The sequence below is a fragment of the Mercenaria mercenaria genome, chromosome 12, assembly GCF_021730395.1.
Source record: "Mercenaria mercenaria strain notata chromosome 12, MADL_Memer_1, whole genome shotgun sequence".
In the NCBI taxonomy this organism is placed as follows: Eukaryota; Metazoa; Mollusca; class Bivalvia; order Venerida; family Veneridae; genus Mercenaria; species Mercenaria mercenaria.
Genome location: NC_069372.1, coordinates 65764383 through 65790496, shown reverse-complemented (window position 1 = coordinate 65790496; position 26114 = coordinate 65764383). Strand labels below are relative to the sequence as shown.

General features: G+C 36.2%; 2 protein-coding genes across 2 annotated transcripts; both read right to left on the bottom strand.

Moving 5' to 3' along the window:
• Window positions 1-6592: 6592 nt before the first annotated feature.
• LOC123534869 (uncharacterized) lies at window positions 6593-11889 on the bottom strand. The gene is made up of 2 exons (XM_045317325.2): window positions 11534-11889; window positions 6593-7810 (listed from the first exon to the last, which is right to left on the bottom strand). The coding sequence occupies exons 1-2, from the start codon at window positions 11677-11679 to the stop codon at window positions 7162-7164; spliced, it is 795 nt and encodes a 264-aa protein (XP_045173260.2). The 5' UTR covers window positions 11680-11889; the 3' UTR covers window positions 6593-7161.
• Window positions 11890-24143: 12254 nt separating this feature from the next.
• Window positions 24144-25016, bottom strand: LOC128547598 (uncharacterized). Its single transcript, XM_053520630.1, has one exon. It carries the CDS (start codon window positions 25014-25016, stop codon window positions 24144-24146), a length of 873 nt encoding a protein of 290 aa, XP_053376605.1.
• Window positions 25017-26114: the final 1098 nt, after the last annotated feature.

The following is a 26114-nucleotide window of genomic DNA, read 5'->3' as shown; positions in this document are numbered from 1 at the left end:
GACTAAGCAAACTCCAACACATGGTACATAGATTGTTTGACAATACATTGTATTCTTACGCGGAGGTTGGTGACTAAGGAGGCTGAAGTGGTTTCGGACGTGGAAATCGTTCTCCTTTACATAATATTGAGGATATTTGTTTTAACGTTGCATCAAAATATATTTGACAGAGTGCACACCATATGCAATATTTTCACAAGTGGCACAGCCATATAAAGTGATGTTCACGAGTGAAATATATTCCGACCTGACATATACAACAAACAAGTTTTCTTTTTATTTTGTGATTGTCAATGGCTTTAATCAAATTAAATCCATTTTACCCGTGCAACACCACATATATTGCATCGTAATATCACACTGTCACTATTGCCAGTAATATTGTCAAAGCTATATTCCTTTACATGTATTTAGAAATAGTCTTGCTTTAAATATGAAACATGGAAACATATCTTTACCAAGGTAGCTTTACACGTTTGAAACAAATGTTGTTTACAGAGGATCGTGTGTTACATATATCAGATACTGATTTAAAAGTACTGGTGGTCAATACGGCAATTTTCACAATTGGCTTCTATAGATATATTGCTTTTTATGAAGTTTTCGCGTAAAAGAGAAATTCTTCAGTGAAGATTTTAATGAAACTTTTTCAAAATGTAGATTTACTTATTCTTTATTACACGACCACAGATAAAATGTATAGGTCCATGTTCTAAATTTTTCACAATGCGGTAAATATCAATCACAATGCTGCTAATTTAATGTTATTATTTTGTTGACTATACATAAAACACTATTGTCAAAATTTACCTAAAGAAAGACAGTACGGTTGACTGCTTAACGTTTAAAAGACGGGATACAACGGATTTTCGGTAACACTTATACTAGCTATAGTACGTCTACCAGACATTATTCTAGGTTTTCCAGATAAATGACGTAACGCCGTCACTTCCGGTTAATCAAAACGTGCATAACTGTAATAAACATGTCATTCCTTAGTAATAAAAATTCTTTGAGGCCAATAACTGCACTTTCGCTAAAATTAGTCAAAAACAAATACACAACTTGTTGATTTTCCAATGAACAGAACAAAATTAATATAAGTTTGTAACAAAAAGGTTATACTCAGCCACCGACACTCCATACAAATACGGCTGGAATTTCACTTTGCGTAGCAAAAGAATGTTTCTAAAAAACAAATCGGCAAGCAAGAAACTGGGAAAATATATATCATCTACAAGATCATAATACACAGTTCATAGACTGAATTAAATGATGTTTTCATTGGAATCAACTTGCTTTAGAACTTAGCAGGATTGTCACTTAATTGTAACCCTTTGCTTCATTATGTCCGGAGACAAATTAGCCATTTCTATATTGAATATGCATCTTACTACGCACCCAATGCCACATATGTACTACTTCTCCGATATGTACTACGTACTTCTCCGATACAAGGGGTGTCGTTGGGAGGGTTCCATGGCCAAGTGGTTAAAAGATCACTGACTTCAAATCACTAGCCTCTCACCGAGGTGGGTTTCAGCCTTACTCGGGGCGTTGAATTCTTCATGTGAGGAAGTCATCCGGCTTACTTACGAACTGTCGTTCTATCAAGGTGTCCCGCTCATGATGAAATAATGCTCAGAGGGGCAACCGGGGTCTTCCTGGAAAGTCGCATATGACCTATAATTGTGTCCGTATGACGTTGAACCCAACAAAAACAGAACAAATCTCCAATACAAACGCTGTATTTTTTATATGCTGTTAAAGCTTGCTCGAGAATAACAGATTTAACAAGATTCTATGCAGGTATATACTTTAATATTGTATTTGATTTTTCCTATATTCATACATAGATGAAAGCAAGATAATGACACACAGTTATAGATGTTATTACAATAATATTGAAACAAATACTAACTAGAAGATGCTTTTGTAAAAAACCGCATGTCTCCCCCAGTGCATAGTCGTATAGGCAAGAAGTTAATAGGGGACAGGAGCAAAATTCAAAGAGACACTGATGGTTGGCTGAAAGAGGGATCATCTGCTTGTCATGTCCAATCATACCACTAAGTTTCAACATTTTTGGCCTTGTGGTTCTCAAGTTACGAATTGGAAACGGTTTTCCATGTTTAGGCCCCTGTGATCTAGACCTTTGATCGAGTGACCCCAAAATCAGTAGTGGTCATCTACTCTGCTTGTCCAATCCAAAGTGGTTCTCAAGTTATTGATTGGAAAGAGTTTTCTACGTTCAGCCCTCTGTGGCCTTGACCTTCGATGAAGTGACCCTAAAAATATTAGGGGTCATCTACTCTGTAAGTCCTATCACCCTATGAGGTTTGAAGGCTATATAGTTCTCAAGCTATTGACCGGAAATTGATTTCCATGTTCTGTCCACTGTGACCTTGACCTTTACCAAACTGATCCCAAAATCAATAGGAGTCATCTACTCTGCATGTCCATTCATCCTATGAAGTTCTAACTTTCTGGGTCAAGTGGTTCTCAAGTTATTGATCGGAAATGGTTTCCATGTTCAGGCCCCTGTGACCTTGACCTTTGACAGAGAAACCGAGAAACTCCAAAAACAATAGGGGTCATATACTCTGCATGTACAATCATCCTATGAAGTTTCAACATTCTGGGTCAAGTTTTTCTCTAGTTATTGACTTTCCATGTTCAAGTCCCTGTGACCTTTACCTTTAACAGAGTGACTCCAAAATCAATAGGGGTCATCTACTCTGCATTTCCAATCATCCTATAAAGTTTCAATATTCTGGGTAAAGTCGTTCTCATCTTATTGATTGGAAAGTGTTTTCTATGTTCAGACCTCTGTGACCTTGACCTTTGATGAAGTGACACCAAAAACATTAAGGGTCATCTATTCTGTCAGTCCTATCACCCTATGAAGTTTGAAGGTTCTAGATCAAGTAGTTCTCACAATATTGTCTGGAAATGTTCTATCCGCTGTGACCTTTACCTTTAATAGAGTGACGGGTCATCTACTATGCATGTCCAATCATCCTATAAAGTTTCAATATTCTGGGTCAAGTGGTTCGCATGTTACTGATCGGAAATGGTTTTCCATGTTTAGGCCCCTGTGACCTTGACCTTAAACAAAGTGACCCAAAATCAATAGGGATCATGTACTCTGCATCTTCATCCTATGAAGTTTTAACATTCTGGGTCAAGTGGCTCTCAAGTTATTGATCGGAAATGGTTTTCTATGTTTAGACCCCTGTGAAGTTGACCTTTGATTGAGTGACCCCAAAAACAATAGAGGCCGTCTACTCTATAAGCTCTACCATCCTATGAAGTTTGACGGTTCTCCAGTTATTGATCGGAAATGAAATGTGACGTACGGACGGACGGAAGGAAGGAAGGAAGGAAGGACGGACGGACGGACAGGGCAAAAACAACTCCCCCAGATGGGGGAGACAACTAACTGAAATGCAAAGCAGTGAAGAATTAATCACTACAGTACAGCACGAAATTTGAAAATATACATATGTTACCAATACATATAAATTCAATCACATATGGTCTGGAAAATATGACATTCTAATATGCTTGTCTCTGTTAAAACACTCTTACGATAGAATGACGTTACGTTAACGTGCGGTGACGTCATAGTTTTTGTTGCGACCAAGAAAGAGCGCTTCTATATTTCATCTACTGTTTTAGATTAAGAGCATATTAGAATCGAAATAATTTATAGCACAAGCGTGTTTTAACACTATTTATGCACTCGGGTGGTAATACGTCGTTCAAATAAGTTCACTCGGGCTGCGCCCTCGTGCAATTATTACGCCCGACGTATAACCACCCATCGTGCATAAATACTGTTAAAGCACACTTTTGCTACAAAATATTTCTTAACTGACATTTAATTTTAAATAAAACAAAACTAATGACAATCACCAGAGTGTTCTCTCGGAAGAATCTGCTGTGGTAAAGTATACAAGACGATTATGAAATTTTACAATGCTGCTGTCTACACTTAACGAACCATTTCAAAATCTCAATTCTGCATAACAAATAAAAACAAGAGGGTGATGATGACCCTGGATCGCTCACCTGAGTAATATGAGCTACATGTTTCAAATGTCAAACTGATGATAAAATATTAAGAAAGGTCACATTCATGGTCAATGAAAATCAGTTTTACGATTTGTGTGCAAAACTGTGTATGTCATCAAAATTTCAAGGCTGTATCTTAAAAAACAAGAAAGTAGGTCAGTAGGTCAAGGTCACAGTCAAGTGACATCATATTACTTTGGGTCATCAGGTAATTATAATTAAACAGTCTTGGAAATAGGATCAGATTATTTTTGAAGTATTTTTCCTATATAACTCATATAATAACTAAGTGGTCCGAGGGCGGGGCCTCTTTTAACCCCAGGGGCATTATTTGAACAATTTTGGTAGAGGACTACTAGACAATGCATCATACCAAATATCAAAAGCCTAGGTCGTATGGTTTCAGACAAGAAGATTTTTAAAGCTTTATCCTATATAAGTCTATATAAACTTGGGACCCCCAGGGCAAGGCCTCTTTTCACCCAAGGGGTACAATTTGAACAATTTTGGTTGAGGACAATAAGACATGCTACAAACCAAATATCAAAGGTCTAAGTGTTGTGGTTTCAGACAAGAAGATTTTTAAAGCTTTTTCCTATATAAGTCTATGTAAAACTTGGGACCCCCGGGGCGGGGCCATATTTGACCCTAGGGGGATAATTTGACCAATCTTGGTAGAGGACCACTAGATGATGCTACATACCAAATATCAAAGCCCTAGGCCATGTGGTTTTGTACATTTTTAAAGTTTTCTCTATATAAGTCTATATAAAACTTGGGACCCCCGGGGCGGGGCCATATTTGACACTAGAGGATAATTTGAACGATTTTGGTAGAGGACCACTAGATGATGCTACATACCAAATATCAAAGCCCTAGACCATGTGGTTTTGTACAAGAAGATTTTCAAAGTTTTCCCTATATAAGTCTATATTAACCATGTGACCCCGGGGCGGTGCCATATTTGACCCTAGGGGGATAATTTGAACAATTTTGGTAGAGGACCACTTGACGATGCTACACACCAGATATCAAAGCCTTAGGCCCTATGGTTTTGGACAAGAAGATTTTTAAAGTTTTTCCTTTCGGTTGCCATGGCAACTCGAGTTCTGCATGGAATTGAATTCTTTGAACAATATTGAAAGGGGGCCACCCAAGGATCATTCCTGTGAAGTTGGTGTAATTCTGCCCAGTGGTTTTCAAGAAGAAGATTTTTTTACAAATTGTTGACGCACGACGGACGACTCACGACGCACGACGGACGACGGACATCAAGCGGTGACAATAGCTCACCTTGTCACTTCGTGACAGGTGAGCTAATAACGGACGATAGTTTTGGAACAAAAGTCTGTAAGATAGTAAATATATTGATAGAACAATAACAATAAATTACAAGATTACAAGATTCAGTAAACAACAAAGCAAAACAGACTTTCCCTCTCTTAAAACCGCCGATAAAATAGTTACATTCACTATATATTGTGCACAGAAGGAAACAGATACGTTTATTTTCGTTGCAATAATATCGAGGACAACTCGTTCCGCGAGATCTTACGTAATTTACAAGCTCAACAAATATTTGTCAATGCCGACGTCAAGGAAGCTCTGATCAACAATAAAGCGCCACAGTTGGCCAGGAGAATGCAGAGCCTGAGTATACCTGCAAAATAGCACTACAGTGGATTCCATTCCATTGTGGACTTGCAGGCAATGAAGGGGCCGACCAAATGGCAAAACTAGGAGCTCAGAACAACCAACAACACCTGTGAGCTAAAAGGAAAAAGTCACCATCGTCAAGGCACTAATGAGATCAAGGTCAGAGGAAGATGCTCTTCATCTCCTTGATCGGTCGGAACAAGTGATGCTGATCAGGCTTTGCTCAAGGCACAACAAGGTATTTAGAATCTGCGTAGAACCACAAGTTTCATCGAGACTGCTGGTCTGACAGTGAAGGGCGTAAGAAGAAGAAGTCAAAGCCGACAACCAAGATTTACAAAACAACATTCAGTTATAGCTAAACATCATTATTTTAATGATAAGCTCAAAATTAAATCGACATGATTATTGGACTTAATAACTTAATGATGTTTTAAATTGGGTTCAGGAATCGTACTTTTATCTGAAGGCGTAGGCAGGTCATGAGATTATAAAAATTGATTTTGACTTTGTATTACTCGCGGAAAAAACCCACATATTTTAGTATGAATGTGATAAAAATTGGACAAAAGAATATCAACGGCAAATTAAATTTTAATTTGCGATACGCTATTCATATTCCATGAACTTCGAAAAATGGTCATTTCTCAAATACATGCAGTATATCAGTTTCAAAATTACTTGAATGAAATCACTGATATAGATGTATGACCCATGGTAATTGCATGTAGGCGTATTCCACCAGACACTAAAGTACGAAGTCAATCGCCCTTCTATGATAAGGCGAACACTTTAATAGTGTTTGAAGGCCAAAATGTAAGTATTAATCGTTTGGGAGCATTTACAAATGTAACCGATACATTTCCCCGTCTTTGTCAAACTGGACAACATTGTTCGAGTCCTTACAACATACGAACAAATCACCACTTGTACTGCCACATACACCATATACAAATTTCAGACAAGTATCAGAGAATTCTGATGTTTTCTCACCTTGTCTATTCAATTTGTTCCAGCCATTTTGATTCTCGGCTAAAACAATATCTGAACCATCGTACTTTATCGACATATGCATTATGGAGACAACATTGCACTGCAAAGTACGTAGAAGAATTCCAGACAAGTCATACACCTACGTATTTCCACCACCTCCGTAAGTTCCACATGCAATGAAAAGCTCGCCTTTGTGACGAGTGATTCCCCTACAATGCTCAACAACACTGAATGATCGCTTCAAAGTCATATTATTGCCAATGCTAACAAGGCAAATCTTTCTACCATCCCACGAAGACACAGCTACATCATTTGGTCCAGTCTGACATGCACCAGATGGTCTTGTTATTTGACAGAAGTCTTTCAGTTTGTACGTCGAGTCAAGTCGTTTTAAATTTTCATTGTTATAGTCGGTAATAAGAACATGACCATTGTCTAACACACAACAGCCGAAATCAAACATTCAGAACTACATGTATTTGTCTTACAATTATATTCACCAATTAAGGACGCGGTGTACGGACGATTTGCATTATCAGACACTGGATGACCTGTGGACAATGCACTGAAGGATTCAGTTTTTTTGATAACGGATTCAAAATGATTATCAAACTCAAACAAAATTGTTCTAATATCCTTAAGTTTCAATTCCTCAATCAAGTTTTCACCCTTTGTTTTCACTTTCTGACTTTGTTTTACACCCACAAACAGCTGTACTTCATTATCTCCACTGATTTCGTCAAGTGTCTTTTTCTGTTCAGCAATAGTTTTCAGACATTCGTCAAGCGAGTTTATTTCGCTGTTTATTTGACCAGAGATTTCTTTGTACTTCGCACATACCTCTGTTACAGATTTTTTCTCCACTTCTTCTACTCTGGCTATAATTCGGTCTTTAAACTGTTTAATCTCTTTGGGTATGTCTTCTTGGGCCTTGTTTAACTTGGACAGTTTCTTGGTTTTCTCCGCTTTGAGTTGCTGCAGATTCTTGTAGACGGCATCTAGTGAAGCTTTTGTTTCAACCTGTTCTTGACCTTTCATGATTCCTTCTGCCACTTTCGGTATAAAGTCTACACCCTTGCATGACCTGATTATATAAAATGTGTCAAATATTTTACTGTCTGAAAATTAACATAAATTAATAATTCTCTCTGCGATAAATATTCGTTTTTATCCTAATAATTGGCATGATCATCATCATCATAATCATCATCATCAAAAAGAACAACACCGACATCATATACGCCTTAAGCATCTTCATTAGAAGTAGCAGCAGCAGCTGCTGCAGCAGCAGCATTAGTATACTCCATCTATATGTTAATTTTCCATGTATACAACACACTCAAAATTGTTAAATGAATTTCACAGCAATACAGCAATTATTAATTAAAAAACGCCATTATGGCCCTATATCTCTCACCTGAGTTAAATTGCTTGCTTGAACAAATTTCTTTGCTAAAGCTTAAAAAAGAACAAAAAAGTAGATCAGTAGGTCATATGCATGGTCACTGAAAGTCAGTTTTAAGATTGGTGTGCAAAACTGTACATGTCATCCAAATTTCAAGACTGTATCTAAAAAAACAAGAAAGTAGGTCAGTAGGTCAAGGTCACAGTCGGGTGACACCTTATCACTTGATGTCATCCGGTAAATATAGGAAATATGATATGATAATTTTTGAAGTATTTTTCCTATATAACTCAATTTTTTCCTATATAAATCTATGTGAAACTTGGGACCCCCAGGGCAGGGCCTCTTTCACCCCAGGGGCATAATTTGAACAATTTTGGTAGTAGACTACAAGTCAATGCAACATACCAAATATCAAAAGCATAGGCCTTGCAGTTTCAGGCAAGAAGATTTTTAACGTTTTTCCTATGTAAGTCTATGTAAAACTTGGGACCCCTGGGTGAGGCCTCTTTTCAACTCGGGGGCATAATTTGAATAATCTTGGTAGAGGACCACTAGGCAATGCAACATACCAAATATCAAAAGCCTATGCCTTGCAATTTCAGACAAGAAGATTTTTAAAGTTATTCCTATATATGTCTATGTAAAACTAGGGACCCCCAGGGCTGGGTCTCTTTTCACCCCAGGGTAATAATTTGAACAATCTTTGTAGGGAACCACAAGGCAATGCTACATACCAAATATCAAAAGCCTGGGTGGGCGGGGCCATATTTCACCCTAGGGGGATCATTTGAACAATCTTGGTAGAGGCCCACTATATATGATGCTACAAACCAAATATCAAAGCCCTAGGCCCTTTTGTTTTTGACAACATTTTTAAAGTTATTCCCTATATAAGTCTATAGAAACAATGTGACCCCCCTGGGCGGGACCATATTATATCCTAGAGGGATAATTTGGACAATCTTATACCCCAGTCACACATACGGCGCGGATAGCTACGTCTAGCTACGGATAGAAACGTAGTAATCCGTATCGATCCGTACCTGAGTCGCACCTCACAGTAGTCATCCGTATCAATCCGTACCAAAACTTGGTCAAAACGTAATCAAAACTTATTCCTAATTTGCAAGTTTCTCCAATTTTTGAACATGCACAAAAGTTTGAGCGAACCGTAGCTATTTGAGCGTGACTTTAGTCCAACTTGACTGAAACTTATTCATCCGTAGTTTAACGTAGTTATCTGTGCTGTTACGTACATCGCCGTAGCTGAACGTAGTTATCCGAGGCTGCTCGTACTTAAGCGTAATTCAACGTAGTTTACCGCAGACCCGTCCGTGCGCTGGGCGAGTTGCCAGGCGCAGTAAAACGTAATTCAACGTAATATTTAGTACCTACCCGTACTTATTCGCGTCCTGTATTGTTTTGTTTGTTTCCTGTTTCTCACCATTTTTCCCGTACTAAGACGTACTGCTCCGTAGTTATACTCCCACAGACCAATCCTATCCGCACTGTACCTCAACGCACGGACATATCCGTATGTGTGACTGTAGCTTTAGAAGATGCCCACTAGATGATGCTACATACTAAATATGAAAGCCCTAGGCCTTATGGTTTTGGACAAGAAGATTTTCCCTATATAAGTCTATATAAACCATGTGACCCCCGGGGTGGGACTATATTTGACCCTAGGGGGAAAATTTGAACAATCTTTGTAGACTAGATGATGCTACATACCAAATATCAAAGCCCTAGGCCTTGTGGTTTTGGACAAGAAGATTTTTAAAGTTTTTCCTTTCGGTTGCCATGGCAACCAGAGTTCTGTATGGAATACAATTCTTTGAACATTTTTTTTAAAGAAGACCATCCAAGGATCATCCCTGTGAAGTTTCATCAAAATTGGCTTGGTAGATCAGGAGGAGATGTTGTTTAAAGGAAAGTGTGGACGGACGGACGACGGACGGTGAGCTAAAAAAAACTAAACTTACTTTACTAGGTTTAAGTTTTTCTAAACCATTCTGCCACCTTTATATTTAATGATATACAACCTTATTGATGTGAATATCAAGGGGGAGGATGTACTGTGCTATGCTGCAATGTTTGACTTTTTTGGATCGGTAAGAGGGGGTTTACTTTATGTTTCACAAAAGATTCACCAGTGCTACGGCACAAGGCTGTTTCTCTAGAAGAGTTGTCTTCATAGTCAGACAACTATGAATACCTAAACGTTTTATATAGGTTTGAGCTGAAGTGCAATGTTTACAAATAAATTCCTGATTTTCCACACAATTTTACCTATAGTACTTCCATGCATGTTACAAATGTCCTTTCATACAGATATGTCAATTTACCAAAGCCTATGGTCTTACAGTATAGTATACTGGTGTTTAGTCCTATAATTGTACGCGAGTCGCGATATTGTGACAATTTTTGCACAGTTAATATCTCTCATCCACGTACATTCCACTTACCATTCAAAACAATGCAGAAAGTTTTCCTTCTATGTATATAAAACCAGCGACGCGAATCGCCTCGCTAACTTTGGAGGCTTCAAAAACATATTAAACCCCATTTATTCACACTAAAAATTACATGTCTGGAAAGCTCATTCCAAATACAAGCATTATATGTACTAACAAATGAGAAAACCTCCGTTTTATAGGGAAAACACTTGAAAACTCCATGTATGTCAGTGCACTTTCCGCTTATCATTTGGCGTAAAAAAAAAATGTTTGTTTCCGGTATCCCGACCTACCCTAATTTTTTGGCTCGACCCTAAATGTTTTTATGGCCTTGGAGAATAATGTTTTCAACTTTTTGACAAAACGTTGCAAAACTGCACTTTTTATGCTTTAAACACGGTCAGTGATGTTAACAATCACCTTACTGATGCTCTAAAGGCATAACCCCTTTATTTGTTTTCATGTTTTGACACAAAAATAATTTTCGAAAAGTCTCCCTTCATAAAAAAAAAATCCAAAAAAAAAAATTCCGACCTACCTACCCTATTTTTTTAGCATGTTACCGGAAACAAGTATTTTTTTAGGCCTATAAAATTTTCAGTATATATAAGGAAGGTGTCATGGTAGGTTTGCCATTTTTTAACTTTTGTTTATCTTTGGGCGTTTTTAAATCATAGTTTATGTTTTCCTAGAGAAAAATAACCACATTAGTTAAAATGTGTATTTAAAAAAAACCCTATAAATCGCGTCGATTTCCACCACAGTTTTGATCCTAACTACTTGAGACGTAGAGGCAGATAACAGTAAATGTCAGTCTGTGAAATCGGTCTGCCTTGCAGTCGAAAAATTGTGACGAAAGATTAAAACTAACCCTTGTACGCCCTCCCCTACCCTAGTCTGAAAGGTATAATGTCAAATGAATTCATTTAAAAAGCCTTACCTATGATCAACAGCGACACACACAGTACAGCAAAGTAAATCATGCTCCCCGCAGTACATCTGGATCACGTTTCCTGGATGGTCATCGCAGTCGCCCGTCGGTAATATCGCAGTTGTTTTCGATTGTGTTCGAGATCCTGCTTTCATGGCGGCCTGATCAAGTACACTGTGAGATTTTAACACTTCGTTATGAAGTCCAACACAAGATTCTCAAAAGTATATTTGACAGTTAACACAGAAATTAACAGCCTCCATATTTTTTCCATCTTCAGAACAAGGTGTACAAGAAAAATCGTAATGAACGTCAGAAGATCCCAGAACAGAACTCGACGCCATTTTTTGTGTACTGCAATATATTTTATTCCGAAACCGAAAGTAGGATTTATTCGATACGTTAAAAACATGAAAACAAGCCAATGATGACCATTATGTTATATTTCCTTGACCATTCAGCTTTAATATCAAGGCAAACTGAATGTTATTATCTGATTTCCGGTTCATTATTTATTCCATTACAATTTCAATTTTTATACATCAAATTGAGAAATGATGAACATTCAAAACAATTTAATTATCAAGCCAATTCAGCTTAAAAAGTTGAATGTTTATTATTGCCGACCGAGCGAAGAGCTAAGATATATAATATTTCGGGTTTCACCTAAGTAAACTAAAAGAGTAACTTAACACGAAAATTGCAACAATTTTGTTTTGTCATTAACATAAAGTAATGCATTTGATAGTACAACCCTCTGGCACCAGACCAGAAAGAAACTGCCTCTGTACGTGTTATACCTTACCCCTAGGTATCATATAAGAACCATGGTCATGAACGGGAATTTGCACTAACCTATTTCAAGCGCTCATTTCTCACATAAAACGCGCAGTTCGATGAATGGGTACCTAGCATATTGAACAAGCGGTAATTTATCTTCCATCGTGCACCAGTCACATCGTCTCAATATTTCATATTGCAAAGATATTTCGCATATTTTAGGCTTTCGGCAACGTTACAGAAAAAACTTGCGTGAACTTCCCTAATGAACATCCGGTATAGAGGTCACAGCGATGTGCACATGTTAGGCGGAATGTAAACAGACAAAACAGAATGCAAAATATTCAACGTTATACAATAAAACTCAAAATGATGAATGAAATTCATCTTAGAAATGATTTTGAATTTGAAGAAATACATTGGGATACATCTGTTTTGTTTATTTTATTCACATGGCACGTTTATGCTGCATATACACATATTAGCAAACACGTGTAGTTAAATGTCGACTGACCTACATTTTCACATCAACCAATCAGACACGTTTTGTAATCTAGACCGGAACTTCGACAGGGAAGTTCATCAAAGTTTTTTTCTGTAACGTTAATAAAACTATAAACTACGCATAGTTTCTCTAAGATAAGAAATAGTGGAGAAGTGTGACCGGTACACACTGGAAGATAAATTATCACTTGTTCAATATCCATAGTATACATTTATCGAACTGCACGTTTTAACTGAGAAATGCGCGATTGAAATGGGTTAGTGTATTTTCCCGTTCGTGACCATGGTTCTTATACGATACCTAGGGGTAGGGTATAACATGAAGCAGAGGCATTTTCTTTCTGATCTGGTGCCAGTGGTACAACCACTGCTATTGAATCGTCCAAAATGTTATCGATTAAATCAATGTTGGTGCGAGACGTTCATTAGTTGGTGAATTTAGAAGCTTTTATGCGAGTTGGATATTATTTTTCACTTACATCTCTACTATACTATTAATATAATTAAAGGCTCATAATGCCTTTGTTTAAAATGTGGCTGCCATATTTTCCGTTATGAAAAAAAAAACACAATTATTTTCTTGTTAAATCCTAAATTTCTGATAATTACTTTACTTTCTTTAACATTTGTCAAAGGTGTGAATATTGGTGAATTAACTAGAATGTTTTATTCAATCTATTGTGTTTTATTTCCTCCTTGTATGCTTTAACTATAACAGTTAATGTGCAATGTTAAAAGTAGTGTTTTGCTAACCCTGTAAGTACGCATAACATCCATTTGGAGAGCTGTTTCATCTGTTTTTAAGATAAAAATATAAACGTGTTTTGTAGACTTACATTATACACAGGAACAGTGAGATGTTATGTTATACAATAATTGTTTTCATTTTCCAGGGATGCAGCTACACCGGCGTTTACAATGTTTAATTAGTTTCTGGATTTAGTAAATTAGGCTACTTAAGAATTTAGAGTTTTTCAATAAAATTGGACATTTCCTGCACATACAGCAAGATCAGTGACAATTTTTTAGTGAATAGTGTCGGTCGGTCTCGGCGGAAAAAAATACGTGAACAGATTTTGTTCGTTTTTTTAGTGCCCTACGTCCGCCCGTCTGTCCGTGCTTACATTTGCATACTTAGGCGGCTATAGGTAACTATACCTTTTCTTTGATATCATTCATTCGTTAAGCTTTTATACGGCTATATTTTTACGTGGATAAAAGAACAAAAGAGTAGCCACATAAATACCCATATGTAGGAACGTCCGTCCGTCTGTCCGTCAAATATTCTCATGCTATTATTACAATTTCGTTTTCCCAAGCTTTCAATTTGTATTTTTAAGTTTAACAACTTTGTCATGAGACTTGGCATGTTTATCTTTGTTATTGCTTGGACGTCGAAATATATTATGGAGAATGCTTACTATCATTTACTACAGTTTCATCATAAAGTATTTCGTTATCCACATATTACTCAGTATATGTGTAGATTTATTTATTTCTGCGTTTCCTAAGCAATGTCGTCCAAAATAACATGTTATCAGTTTCTGTCACTTCTTTAATTTCATAAGAGTCTTAATAAGTATTTTTCTGCTCCATGTCTTAGCAGTTTTATGGTTCGACGGGTTATAACGACCACAGGGCCGCTCTACTGATGTTTTATTGGGCTTGAGACTTGACATCTTGCTTATATCTCGGAACTCCGCCTTTGTGTTATATTTATGCATAGTGCAGTTGACGATCGTGGTCAGCTCGGCTATACCCGTAAACTCTGAAGTGAACTTGCGGATTGATTTCCACAGCTTGATCAAACTAATAGTGATAAATGCAAGCGTTTGCTAGGGCTTTTAATAACAAAATGTCGTCTATGTGCTATTATGTTTAGAAGGTATTAAATGCCCCCGCTACTATTTTCTATGTTAAAATTACAATTTATAAAAAAATACTAGCATTTCTAGCTTTTCACTGCCTGCGAGACTACCCTTGTCTTGAAGGTCTGTCTTAAGGCAATCAAAAAGTACCCAAAAAAAAGTGGGTTGGCCATAATGCAAGTGAAACCATGGTCAAGCAACTGAGACTCGTGATGTAAACGCTAATATTGCGTAGATATACATCAGGAGTTACCGACTTTCACTTTCATTTTGCCAAACAGTTTCAAATCAACGTTTGAAGCATATAACGTAGCTATAAATCATCTGCAGACATTCCTTTTTACACTGAAGCATAAATAAAGCTAAAATCTGGCATGCAATTGGCCTTTACTAGGCACTATATATTGATGTGCACTACATTCGAGTGGACCACTGAGGCATATCCGGCGAATTACTACCTTTATGTGTTATATCTAAAATATTAATCTTAAATTGCAAAGGAATATCCGAATTCTTTTGTAAAGCGTCATAATTTTGTCAAAAAGTAATTCATTTCTTATGAGAATGACATTAGAATAACATTGCTGGTGATGATATCAAACATGAATTTACAGTTAAATATCTTGGTGCATTTCTTGAACTTTAAAGATTATGTAAATCACAAATGTCGTGCAGTCATGTTGAATTACCTACGAATTAAGAACATCCATAAATATTTATCTAAAACAGCCACTAATTATTTTAGTTTTGTCTCTAGTTATTTCACATCTGGATTACAGCAATATCATACTGTATGGTGTAGCTAACGGTGAGGTGCATAAGATGCAACATATTCAAAACATGTGTGCAAAACTTGTCCTTAACAGGAGGAAATTTGACAGTTCCAAACAAGCATTGTATAACTAACATTGGTTGCCGGTGAAAGCAAGGATTGAGTTTAAGATTCTTTCTTTAATGGATAGCTGTCACATTGGCAGAGCACCTATGTATTTAACAGAACTGCTTACAGAGTATGTTCCTAGTAGATAAGTTTTGAGATCATCAGAAAATAATGAATGTCGTTATGTTGTTCCATACAACAAGTGCAAAACATTTAATGGCAGAAATGTCTGTACTTCTGGTCCAAAACTGTGGAATGAACTGTCATTAGCATTACGCAAATATAAATCACTTAAACGTTAAAAAAATCTTAAGACACTGTATTTTAGAGACTTCAGAGTATGATCTACATGTGTACAGTCAACATCAATGTAAGTTACTGTGGTGTTCCGTGAAAGCAATTGACCTTTGTTTCGTCTTTTCGCACTGTAAATAAATGTCGAGATAGTATCAAAACGCAAAAAAATCCACGTTTCATAGACGCAATATCGCACTCTTCGCACAGTTTTCTCGTGTTTTCATATCATATTATCGCAATATTGCTCTTCAATCTTATATCGTCATCTTTTTGGTACCTTTGTAATTCAAAGAGTTTGGGACAGTATATGTTTATCCGTGTGTATGTCGGTTTTATTTCTGAATAAAGTGAAGTAAGTTCCAACAAAATGTATGGAATTAAGACAGCAATTTTCTTGCACACCGGACTGGCGTTTCCTGTTATTTTACTCATTCCGACAAAACCCACCAGTCACCCCCATGCCAGATGGCTCTCGTGTTGTTATTGACAACTAACGATTCGTTCACTGATTATTTATTGTTCACGTAAAATGGGATAAAATAAAATACCTTGATAGTTGTTCTCCGTTCCACCATTATAGTATATTTCTCGATTCAAACTAAATTATTTTACAAAAAAGACATAACATTACGCAACAATAGATACAATTAAACCGGAACTTTGTTTTTGTGCGTCAATAAAGCGTCATGACGTCACTTCAGATTATGAGCCTTTATTTAAATACGAGTGCTACAGAGAAAGTATTTTTGTCTGCTTTGTTTATTCTATAATTTGGTAAGAATACGGTATGCAAGAAAAATAATCAACCACTGTTTGTAGATGTAGAGCCTCGTTACCGCCAAAACACTTACCCTCGAACCCGATATTCCCATCTGCATCAACAACCAGTGACAGATAATTATAATATTGAAAAATAAAGGTTATTCAAGTATTTTTTCATGAATACGGTTTTTTATTTTCATTTAACGGTGAAATATCTGTACTTCTTTTATCATGACATGAATTAAAAATCCATATTCATGACAAAAACAATTTCTAACGTCATTTGTTTACATTTAGATATAGGGGCAATAACAATAATACATTTTTTCAATATTATTGAAGAAATAAATGAAAAATGATACTTTTTCAACATCAACGAAGATTAAAATAACTCGCAAATAGTTTCGACATACTTTTCAAGTTGTGAAACGGTTTGCCGAATAGTGCCCATTGGTTTAAATGCCGTGAACTCGTATGTATACCGGATATAATGCACAATTGGCGGAAATTTATATACAATGTATTGACTTTTACAAGACTGTGAAATAGTTTATTTCATCACTCATTTGCAAGTTTTTCTTCATATGACCTAAGGATACAAAAAATAGTTCCGGAAAAGCAATAAAAATATAGAAAATAATGTTTCACTGTTGTTAAAGATAGATACAATGAAAATATGCATTTTATTATATCAATAATTCTCGATATTGTATTAGAAAGTATAATTATAGTAACAATGTTGTGCAAATGCTGCAATGATAATTCAAACGTTACCAGTTCTAGTACAAAGTTGACGTGACTAAGCTAACTCCAACACATGGTACAGTAGATTGTTTGACAATACATTGTATTCCTACGCGGAGGTTGGTGACTAAGGAGGTTGAAGAGGTGGAAATCGTTCTCCTTTACATATTATTGAGGATATTTATTTGTTTTAATGTTGCATCAAAATATATTTGACAGAGTTCACACCATATGCAATATTTTCACGAGTGGCACAGCCATATATGAAAGTAATTTTCACGAATGAAATATATTCCGACCTAACATATACAACAAACAAATTAATTTTCTTTTTAATTTATGATTGTCAATGACTTTAATCAAATTAAATCCATTTTACACGTGCAACACCACATATATTGCGTCATAATGTCACACTGTCATAACGTCACGATTTCCAGTAATATTGTCAAAGCTATATTCCTTTACATGTATTTGAAAATAGTCTTGCGTTAAATATGAATATGAAAACATATCTTTATCAAGGTAGTTTTACACGTTTGAAACAAATGTTGTTAACAGAGGGTCGTGTGTTAGATATATCTATACTGATTTGAAAATAGTGGTGGTTCATCCGGCAATTTTCACAATGGGCTTCTACACACTGAGTATTCGGCTACCTACTCGTGTGAGCGATACCATCCTCGTGTGATTTATATACATGTAGGCTGTTTAGTGTAAATAAAATCAATGCCAACGTATGACATATATATATATATAAGAATGTTGAACATTTTATAGACAGATTCGTCCGAGGTAATGCATTAATTGGTACTGGTGAAAATATCAGTTATCAATAATATTGATATACCAATACAATTTGAAGAAATGTATCAAAATTCATGTATTTTGACGTTCTGAGACGTATTTGTCTTTGTTCAAAGTTCAAATAACTAAATTTGTCACTCTCCTTGGTAGAATTATACAAAGGCCTACAAAAATACAAAACGTATGGATCCATTACCTGCAGTTTATTTTTGTTGATAAAATTTCAATCATATGCAACCTGTCGCTGGTTTTGATGATACCTCTGACGATGGATAAAAATAAACAAAGATATCTACCCGTTTGCACATAGATACCGTCCTCGTTATATCAATGAACATTTACAAAACTCCCCGCGGCAATTACTTCCCCTTACGGTATACTAATTGAATGAATGTGGGGAGCTTGCTAGATGACGGAGTACATCATGTGAAACCCGAACTTTAGTAGCTCTATATGATTAGAATGTTAATTTATAGGATGTGAAGTTAGAGTAGATCGTGGTGGCAGTATTTCACCAATATTAAGCCTTCCCCTACATATTCTATCCTCTCGTCTTCTTGAAGTTCTTCTTGTTTTTCTCCCTCAGTCTCTTTCTAAAAACGACAGAACTTGTGGACTCATTGTGCACCTGTGCGTATGGCAAGACCTTCCTTTTCTTTTCGAAAGGGAATTCGGACCCCCTCTCCTGATCTGCGCATGTATGCGTATAGGGAGAGGCTTCGGTTTTATCAATTTATCAATTTGTCTTATATCGTATCGTGTTATATTCGTCTCTGTTTATAGGCGCACCCTCCATTAAGGTAGTGCTCATTACGCGACTTATTTACAAGTGCATACAATATCACTACAGTGTATACGTGTCTTACAGATGAAGACTTACTTGAAATTCTTCAAATTAGATTATGGCCAGGATTAATGGGGGCACGTCCCATGCACGTCCCATGCATGTGACCGGGTGTGGGTACACAACTTCACATAACTTCATGTTGATAATAAATATTCATGGAAAAAAAATGAAAGAAATTTTAATTAAGTTCTACAAATTGGTAAGTTTGTTACGTACAAATATGTGGATTTTTAAACAATTAAAAGGCAAGTAATTACAGAGATCCTGACGAAATTGTTTGTACCACATTATGGTGATCTAAATTCAATTCAAGTTTTCAATTTCATAGTTCTATGTCAAATATGTCACAAGTTATGAAGCTTATAGTACCCTTTACAGTTAACATTAGAAACTACTCCGGTGTTACTTGGGTAATCTGACTGAAACTTGACGTGCCACATTTTCGTATAGTGGTAAACATGTATATGAAATTTCGTTTGAATATTCCAAACCATTTCCTAGATATGGCTCCGGACGGACTGAAAGACGGACGAACGGAATGACAACGCCAAAACTATATCCCTCCGCCTCTGGCGGGGGATAATAATGCGCGGAGGGAACCTGGGTTTTTCTGCCACAATCAAAGCTGGAAAGTCGCATATGACCTTAAATTATGTCGGAAACCCAACATCAAGAGGGTCTTGATGGCCCTAGTCGCTCACCTGAAATACAATGCTTGCTTCAACACTTTTGGAAGATAATTATGCAAGGAATATGTCTGTGAAATTATTTTGAAACTGTATATTTGCAAACAATGATTTTAAAATTGGGCCTGCTGGCTTTGATAACTTGAACATTTTCAAACTTTAGAATTTAAACATATAGGGAAGACGCGACCACATCCCCTAGCAATCATGTTTTGACAAATCGGAATAATTTGAACAATCTTGGTAGAGGGTCACACAAGGACCATTTATGTGAAACTATTTTGAAATGGGGCCAACACTTTCCTGCAAAGATTTTTAAAGTTTCCATCATATAGAGAAAAATGATCATTGTTATTTATCAATACTCGTAGATTCCATCCACTTAGTACTCACAAATTACTTATGGTATTGACTCACTAACTGATGAGGAGAACAAAACTTTGTTTTTAAAAGTACAAACATATATAAACAAGAGGGCCAAGATGACCCAAGGTCGCTCACCATAACAGCTAAAACACCATAACACTAAAACACCATAACAGTGTAAACATGTTTGACCTAGTTATTTCATGGCGACAAATATTCTTACCAATTTTACTTAAGATTGGACCAAAAATGTGGCCTCTTGAGTGTAAACAAGCATTTTCTTTGATTTCACGTAGTGATCTAGTTTTTGACCCCACATGACCAAGATCAGAACTCGTCCAAGATTTCATGAAGATGGGAGTAAATAAAGTGGCTTCTAGAGTGTAAACAAGCCTTTCCTTTGATTTGACCTAGTGCCCTAGTTTTTGATTCCACGTGACCCAGACTAAAAATCCTCGAAGATTTCATGATAACAAACATTCTGACCAAGTTTTATGAAGATAGAATCAAACATGTGGCCCCTAGAGTGTTAACAAGCTTTTTTCTATTTGACCTTTTGACCTAGTTTTTGAACCCACGTAACCCAGATAAAAATTCGTCAAAGATTTTATGGAGACAAACATTCTGACCAAGTTTCATACACATCAAATGAAAAATGCAGCCCCTATTGCATACACATGATTTTTCTTTGATTTGACCAGGTGACCTAGTTTTTGATCCCAGATGATCCAGATTCGAACTTGACCTAGACTTCATCAAGAAAATCATTCTGATCGAATTTCACATATATCCAGTCAAAAATGCAGTCCCTATTGCACACACACAGTTTTTATTTGATTTGACTGGGTGACCTAGTTTTTAATCCCAGATGAGTCATGTTCGACCATAACCTAGATTTGATGAAGACAAACACTCAAACCTAAAATTGTGGTCTCTAGAGTGTTAACAAGATTTTCCTTTGATCTGGCCTAGTGACCTAGTTTTTGACCCCGCATAATCTAGATTCAAACTTGGCCTAAAAATCATCAAGATTAACATTCTGACCATATTTCATAAAGATTTGGTCACAACTGTGGCCTCTAGAGTGTTAACAAGCTTTTCCTTTGATTTGACCGGGTGACCTAGTTTTTAACCCGCATGGCCCAGATTCAAACATGACCTAGAGGTCATCAAGACAAATATTTTGACTTACTCTCATGAGTTTAAAACTTAAACTGTGGCCTCTAGAGTGTTAACAAGTTTTTCCTTTGATTTGACCGGGTGACCTAGTTTTTGACCCACATGACCCAGAATCAAACTTGACCTAGAGGTCATCAAGACAAACATTCTGACTAACTCTCATGAGTTTCAAACTTACACTGTGGACTCAAGATTTTCATTTGATCATTCCTACTGACCTAGTTTTTGACCCCACATAAACCGGTTTCTAACTTGACCTAGAGATCATCAAGACAAACATTCTGACCAAGTTACATAGAGATTAGGTCACAACTGTGGCCTCTAGAGTGTTAACAAGGAAAATGTTGACGCAATAGCACGACGACGGTCACAATAGTTCACCTTGAGCATATCGTGCTCTGGTGAGCTAAAAATACACATCGCTTCTCTAGCACTGCCTCCTGATCGTCTGACTATATATCTGTTTCGAGAAGTCTGGGTTGGACTGGGTGTTGGGATGCGGAAACAGGTGTGATGAGGTTGCACTGGATCATTTTGCGCTTGACTGCGTATGTTGTTGTCTTTTTCGGAGTTTTTTTCTCCCTCTGTCTCACTCTTCTATTTAAATAGTTTGTTATCTTAACTCTTCTACTATTATGTAAATTTATATCAGCACATTATAATTTTTAAGCACTTTTTATCTATTCTAGTCCAAACAAAAATCCGTCATTTAGTTTAATCTAACATTAATCTGACACCCAGGGACGGGTCAATTTCTAATGTTGGTAAAACTTGTGGTCCAACCCTGTTGTATTATCACACTATTGCAAACCGAATGTATTTTGATGTACTGTTGTATTATATGTCTTGATGTACTGTTGCTGTTGTATATATCTGTACTGTATATTCAAGACTATCATGTGTTGTGTGATAATTGCAATAAAATATGATTAAACTAAATAACTTGAATGTTCTTGGTAGAGGATCACACAAGGACCATTTGGATGAAATTATTTCAAGATCAGGCCAGCAGTTTCATACACGAAGAATTTTTAATTTTCCAATATATACATATAGGGAAAAGTGACCACTGACCTTTGCGGCCATGCTTTTTGACGAATTGTAAAAAGTTGAACAGTCTTGGTAGAGGGTCACGCGAAGACCATTTGTGTGAAATTATTTTAAAATCGGGTCAGCAGTTTCATACAAGAAGATTTTTAAATTTCCGCTATAGGCCTATACATATAGGAAAAAGTGACCACGCCCTCTGGCGGCGATGTTTTTGACGAATCAAGATCATTTGAACAATCTTGGTAGAAGGTTACATAAGGACCATTTGTATGATATTACTTCAAAATCGGACTAGCCTTTTAGGAGGAGATCTCGTTTAACGATTTTTCTATTTTCAGCCCTGGCGGCCCCTATGTGCAACCAACTGGAACCATTTGAATCAAATTTGGAAGAGGACCACCCATGGAAAATACAGGCTGAGTTTCATCAACCAAATAGTTTCAGAGTAGTATTGAGATGTTGTTTCAAGGGAAGTGTGGACGGACGGACGTACGGACGCCGGATGGTGAGCGATCACAATAGCTCACCCGAGTACTTTGTGCCCAGGGTGAGCTGAAAACAGAACAAACCTCCGATATAAGTGATTAATTTCTCTATCTTGTTAATGTGTGCTTGGGGATAACAGATTTAACAAGATATATATAGGTATTTACTCAAATATTTCATTTGATTTTTTCCTATATTTATACATAGCTGATAGCAAGATAATGATCGCTGCTAAACAAAACTCATGTATAGATGCTGTTACAATAAATATTAAAACAGATACTAACTGAAATGCAATAGAGTAAAATCAATAATCACTACATTACGAAACTTGAAAATACACATACATATGATACTAATACATATAAATTCAAATGAAAATACACATACATATGAAACCTATACATATAAATTCAATCACAAAACGTTTGAGCGTTATTGTCTGGAAAATATGACCCTGACATTTAACTTTAAATGAAATTCTACTGGCAGTCACCTTGAAGGATTTGCTGCGGTATAGTACACAAGACGATTATGAAATTTTACAATGCTGTTGTCTACATTTAACGATCCATTTCAATATCTGCATAACAAATACAAATTACGGACGATACTTTTGGAAAAAAGTCTGTACGATACTAAATATATGGGTAGAACAATAAGTTACAAGATTCAGCGATCAACAAAGCAAAACATGTTTCCCCTTGTTAAAACCGCCGATAAAATATTTCATTCACTATATATTGTGTACAGAAAGAAACATATACGTTTAATTTCAGTGCAATAATATCAAGGGCAACTCGTTCCTCGAGATCTTACGTCATTTGTAAAAACATAAACAACACCGCTCAATAACATTTTGTCAAAGTCGACATCCTTGATTTGAAAAACAACGTTCAGTTATAGCTAAAACTGATTATTTTGATGATAAATTTCAAAATTAAATCGACATGATTATTGGATTTAATGATAATAATTCAAATTGGGATCAGGAACTTTACCTGAAGGCGAATAACCATTCAATGTAGGCAGGTCTTTTCGACTGTTCATCATGAGATTGTCAAGATCGGATATGATTTTGTATTACTAACGGAAAGAAACCACATATTTAAGTATGAATGTAATGCGAAATGGACGGAAGAATATCATCGCCAAATCAAACATTCATTAATTTGTGTGCAATTCATGGATACGCTATTCATATTCCATGGACATCGAAAACGGTCATTCCTAAAAAAAAACTGCAGTTGATCAATTTCAAAAATAACTTGAATAAGAATCGCTTATATAAATGTGGGACTCACATGGGAATTCCATGTGTGCATATTCCATCAGACAAAACAGTACAAAGTCAAGCGCCCTTCTATGATAATGTATACACTTTTATAGTGTTTGATGACCAGAATGTGAGTATTAATCGTTTGGGAGCATTTAAAAATGTAACCGATACTGGGGATTTTATTCCGTCAGTTTCTGTCAGGATTTCTTTTATCCTTTCCCCGTCTTTGTCAAACTGGACAACATTGTTCGAGTCCTTACAACATACGAACAAATCACCACTTGTACTGCCACATACACCAAATGCAAATTTCAGACAAGGATCAGAGAATTCTGATGTTTTCTCACCTTGTCTGTTCAGTTTTACCAAGCCTTTTTTATTCTCGGCTAAAACAATATTTGAACCATCATACTTCATCGACATATGTGTTATGGAGGAAACATTGTACTGTAAAGTACGTAGAAGCCGATCATAAAGGTCATACACCTTTACCGTATTTTCAACACCTTGGAATGGTCCACATGCAACGAATAGCTCACCTTTGTGATGAACAATTCCCCTACAGTGCACACCAACATTGAATGATCGCTTCAAAGTCATATTATTGCCAACATTTACAAGACAAATCTTCATACCATCCCATGAAGACACGGCTACATCATTTGGTTCAGTCTGACATACGCCAAATGGTGTGTCTATGTGACAATAGTCTTTCAGTTTGTACGTCGAATCAAGTCGTTTTAACTTTTGATTGTTATAGTCGGTAATAAGAACATGACCATTGTCTAACACACAACAGTCGAAAATCAAACATTGAGAACTACATGTGTTCGTCTTACAATTATACTCTCCAATTAAGGACGCGGTGTACGGACGATTTGCATTATCAGACACTGCACCAAAGGATTCGATATCTTTAACAACGGATTCAAAATGATTATCAAACTCAAAAGACATTGTTCTTGGGTCTACAAGTTTCAATTCCTCAATCAAATTTTCACCCTTTGTTTTCACTTTCTGGCTTTGTTTTACACCCACAAACAGCTGTACTTCATTATCTCCGCTGATTTCATCAAGTGTTTTTTCTGCTCAGTAGAAATGTTCAGGCACTCGTCAAGCGAATTTATTTCGCTGTTGATTTGACCAGAGATTTCTTTATACTTCGCACATACCTCTGTTACAGATTTTCTCTCCAGTTCGTTTACTCTGGCTAGAATTCGGTCTTTAAACTGCCCAATCTCTTTGAGTATGTCTTCTTGTGCCTCGTTTAACTCGGACAGTTCCTTGGATTTTTCCGCTTTGAGTTGTTGCAGATTCTTGTAGACAGCATCTAGAGAAGCTTTTGTTTCAGTCTGCTTTTGACCTTTCATGATTCCTTCTGCCACTTTCGGTATAAAGTCTACACCCTTACATGTCCTGAATATAGAAAATTTGTCACAGAAATGTTAAAATTGAAACAAACATTTTACTGTCTTAGAATTATTCTCTCTGTGATAGATATTCGTTTTCAACATTATAATCGGCATTATCATCATCATCATCATCATCAAAAAGAACAACATCGAAATCATAAACGCCGTATGAGAAAAGATGAACATTCAAAACCATTTAATAATTAAGCCAATCCAGCTTAAAAAGTTAAGCATCAATTTAGTCTAATATTGTTGTTGCGGCGGACACGACTAAACGAAGAGCTAAGCAATTTATTTTTCTTATTTCGGTTTTCACCTAAGTAAACTAAAAGAATAACTTAATACAAAAATTGTAACCATTTTGTTTTGCCATTAAGAAAAACATATGTAATAACATAAAGTAATACATTTTATAGTGCAACCACTGTTGTTGAATCGTCCAAAATTATTATCGGATAAAACCAAATTTCCAACATCTTCATCAACATTAATAGTATATCATTATTTGTTGGTGCGAGTCAGCGACACATTTGTTTGTGGAATAGTATCAACATTGGGTAAATGTGAATTTAGAAGCTTTTATTTGAGTAAGATCTCATTTTTCACTTATATCTCTACTTAATTCTTAAAGGCTCATAATGCT

Coding starts and splice junctions, on each gene's coding strand:
- LOC123534869 (XM_045317325.2), bottom strand. CDS start 11,679: ATGAAAGCAGGATCTCGAACACAATCGAAAACAACTGCGATATTACCG. Junction 7,811..11,533: donor TGTGTCGCTGTTGATCATAG/GTAAGGCTTTTT, acceptor TTATATAATCAG/GTCATGCAAGGGTGTAGACT.
- LOC128547598 (XM_053520630.1), bottom strand. CDS start 25,016: ATGTCTTTTGAGTTTGATAATCATTTTGAATCCGTTGTTAAAGATATC.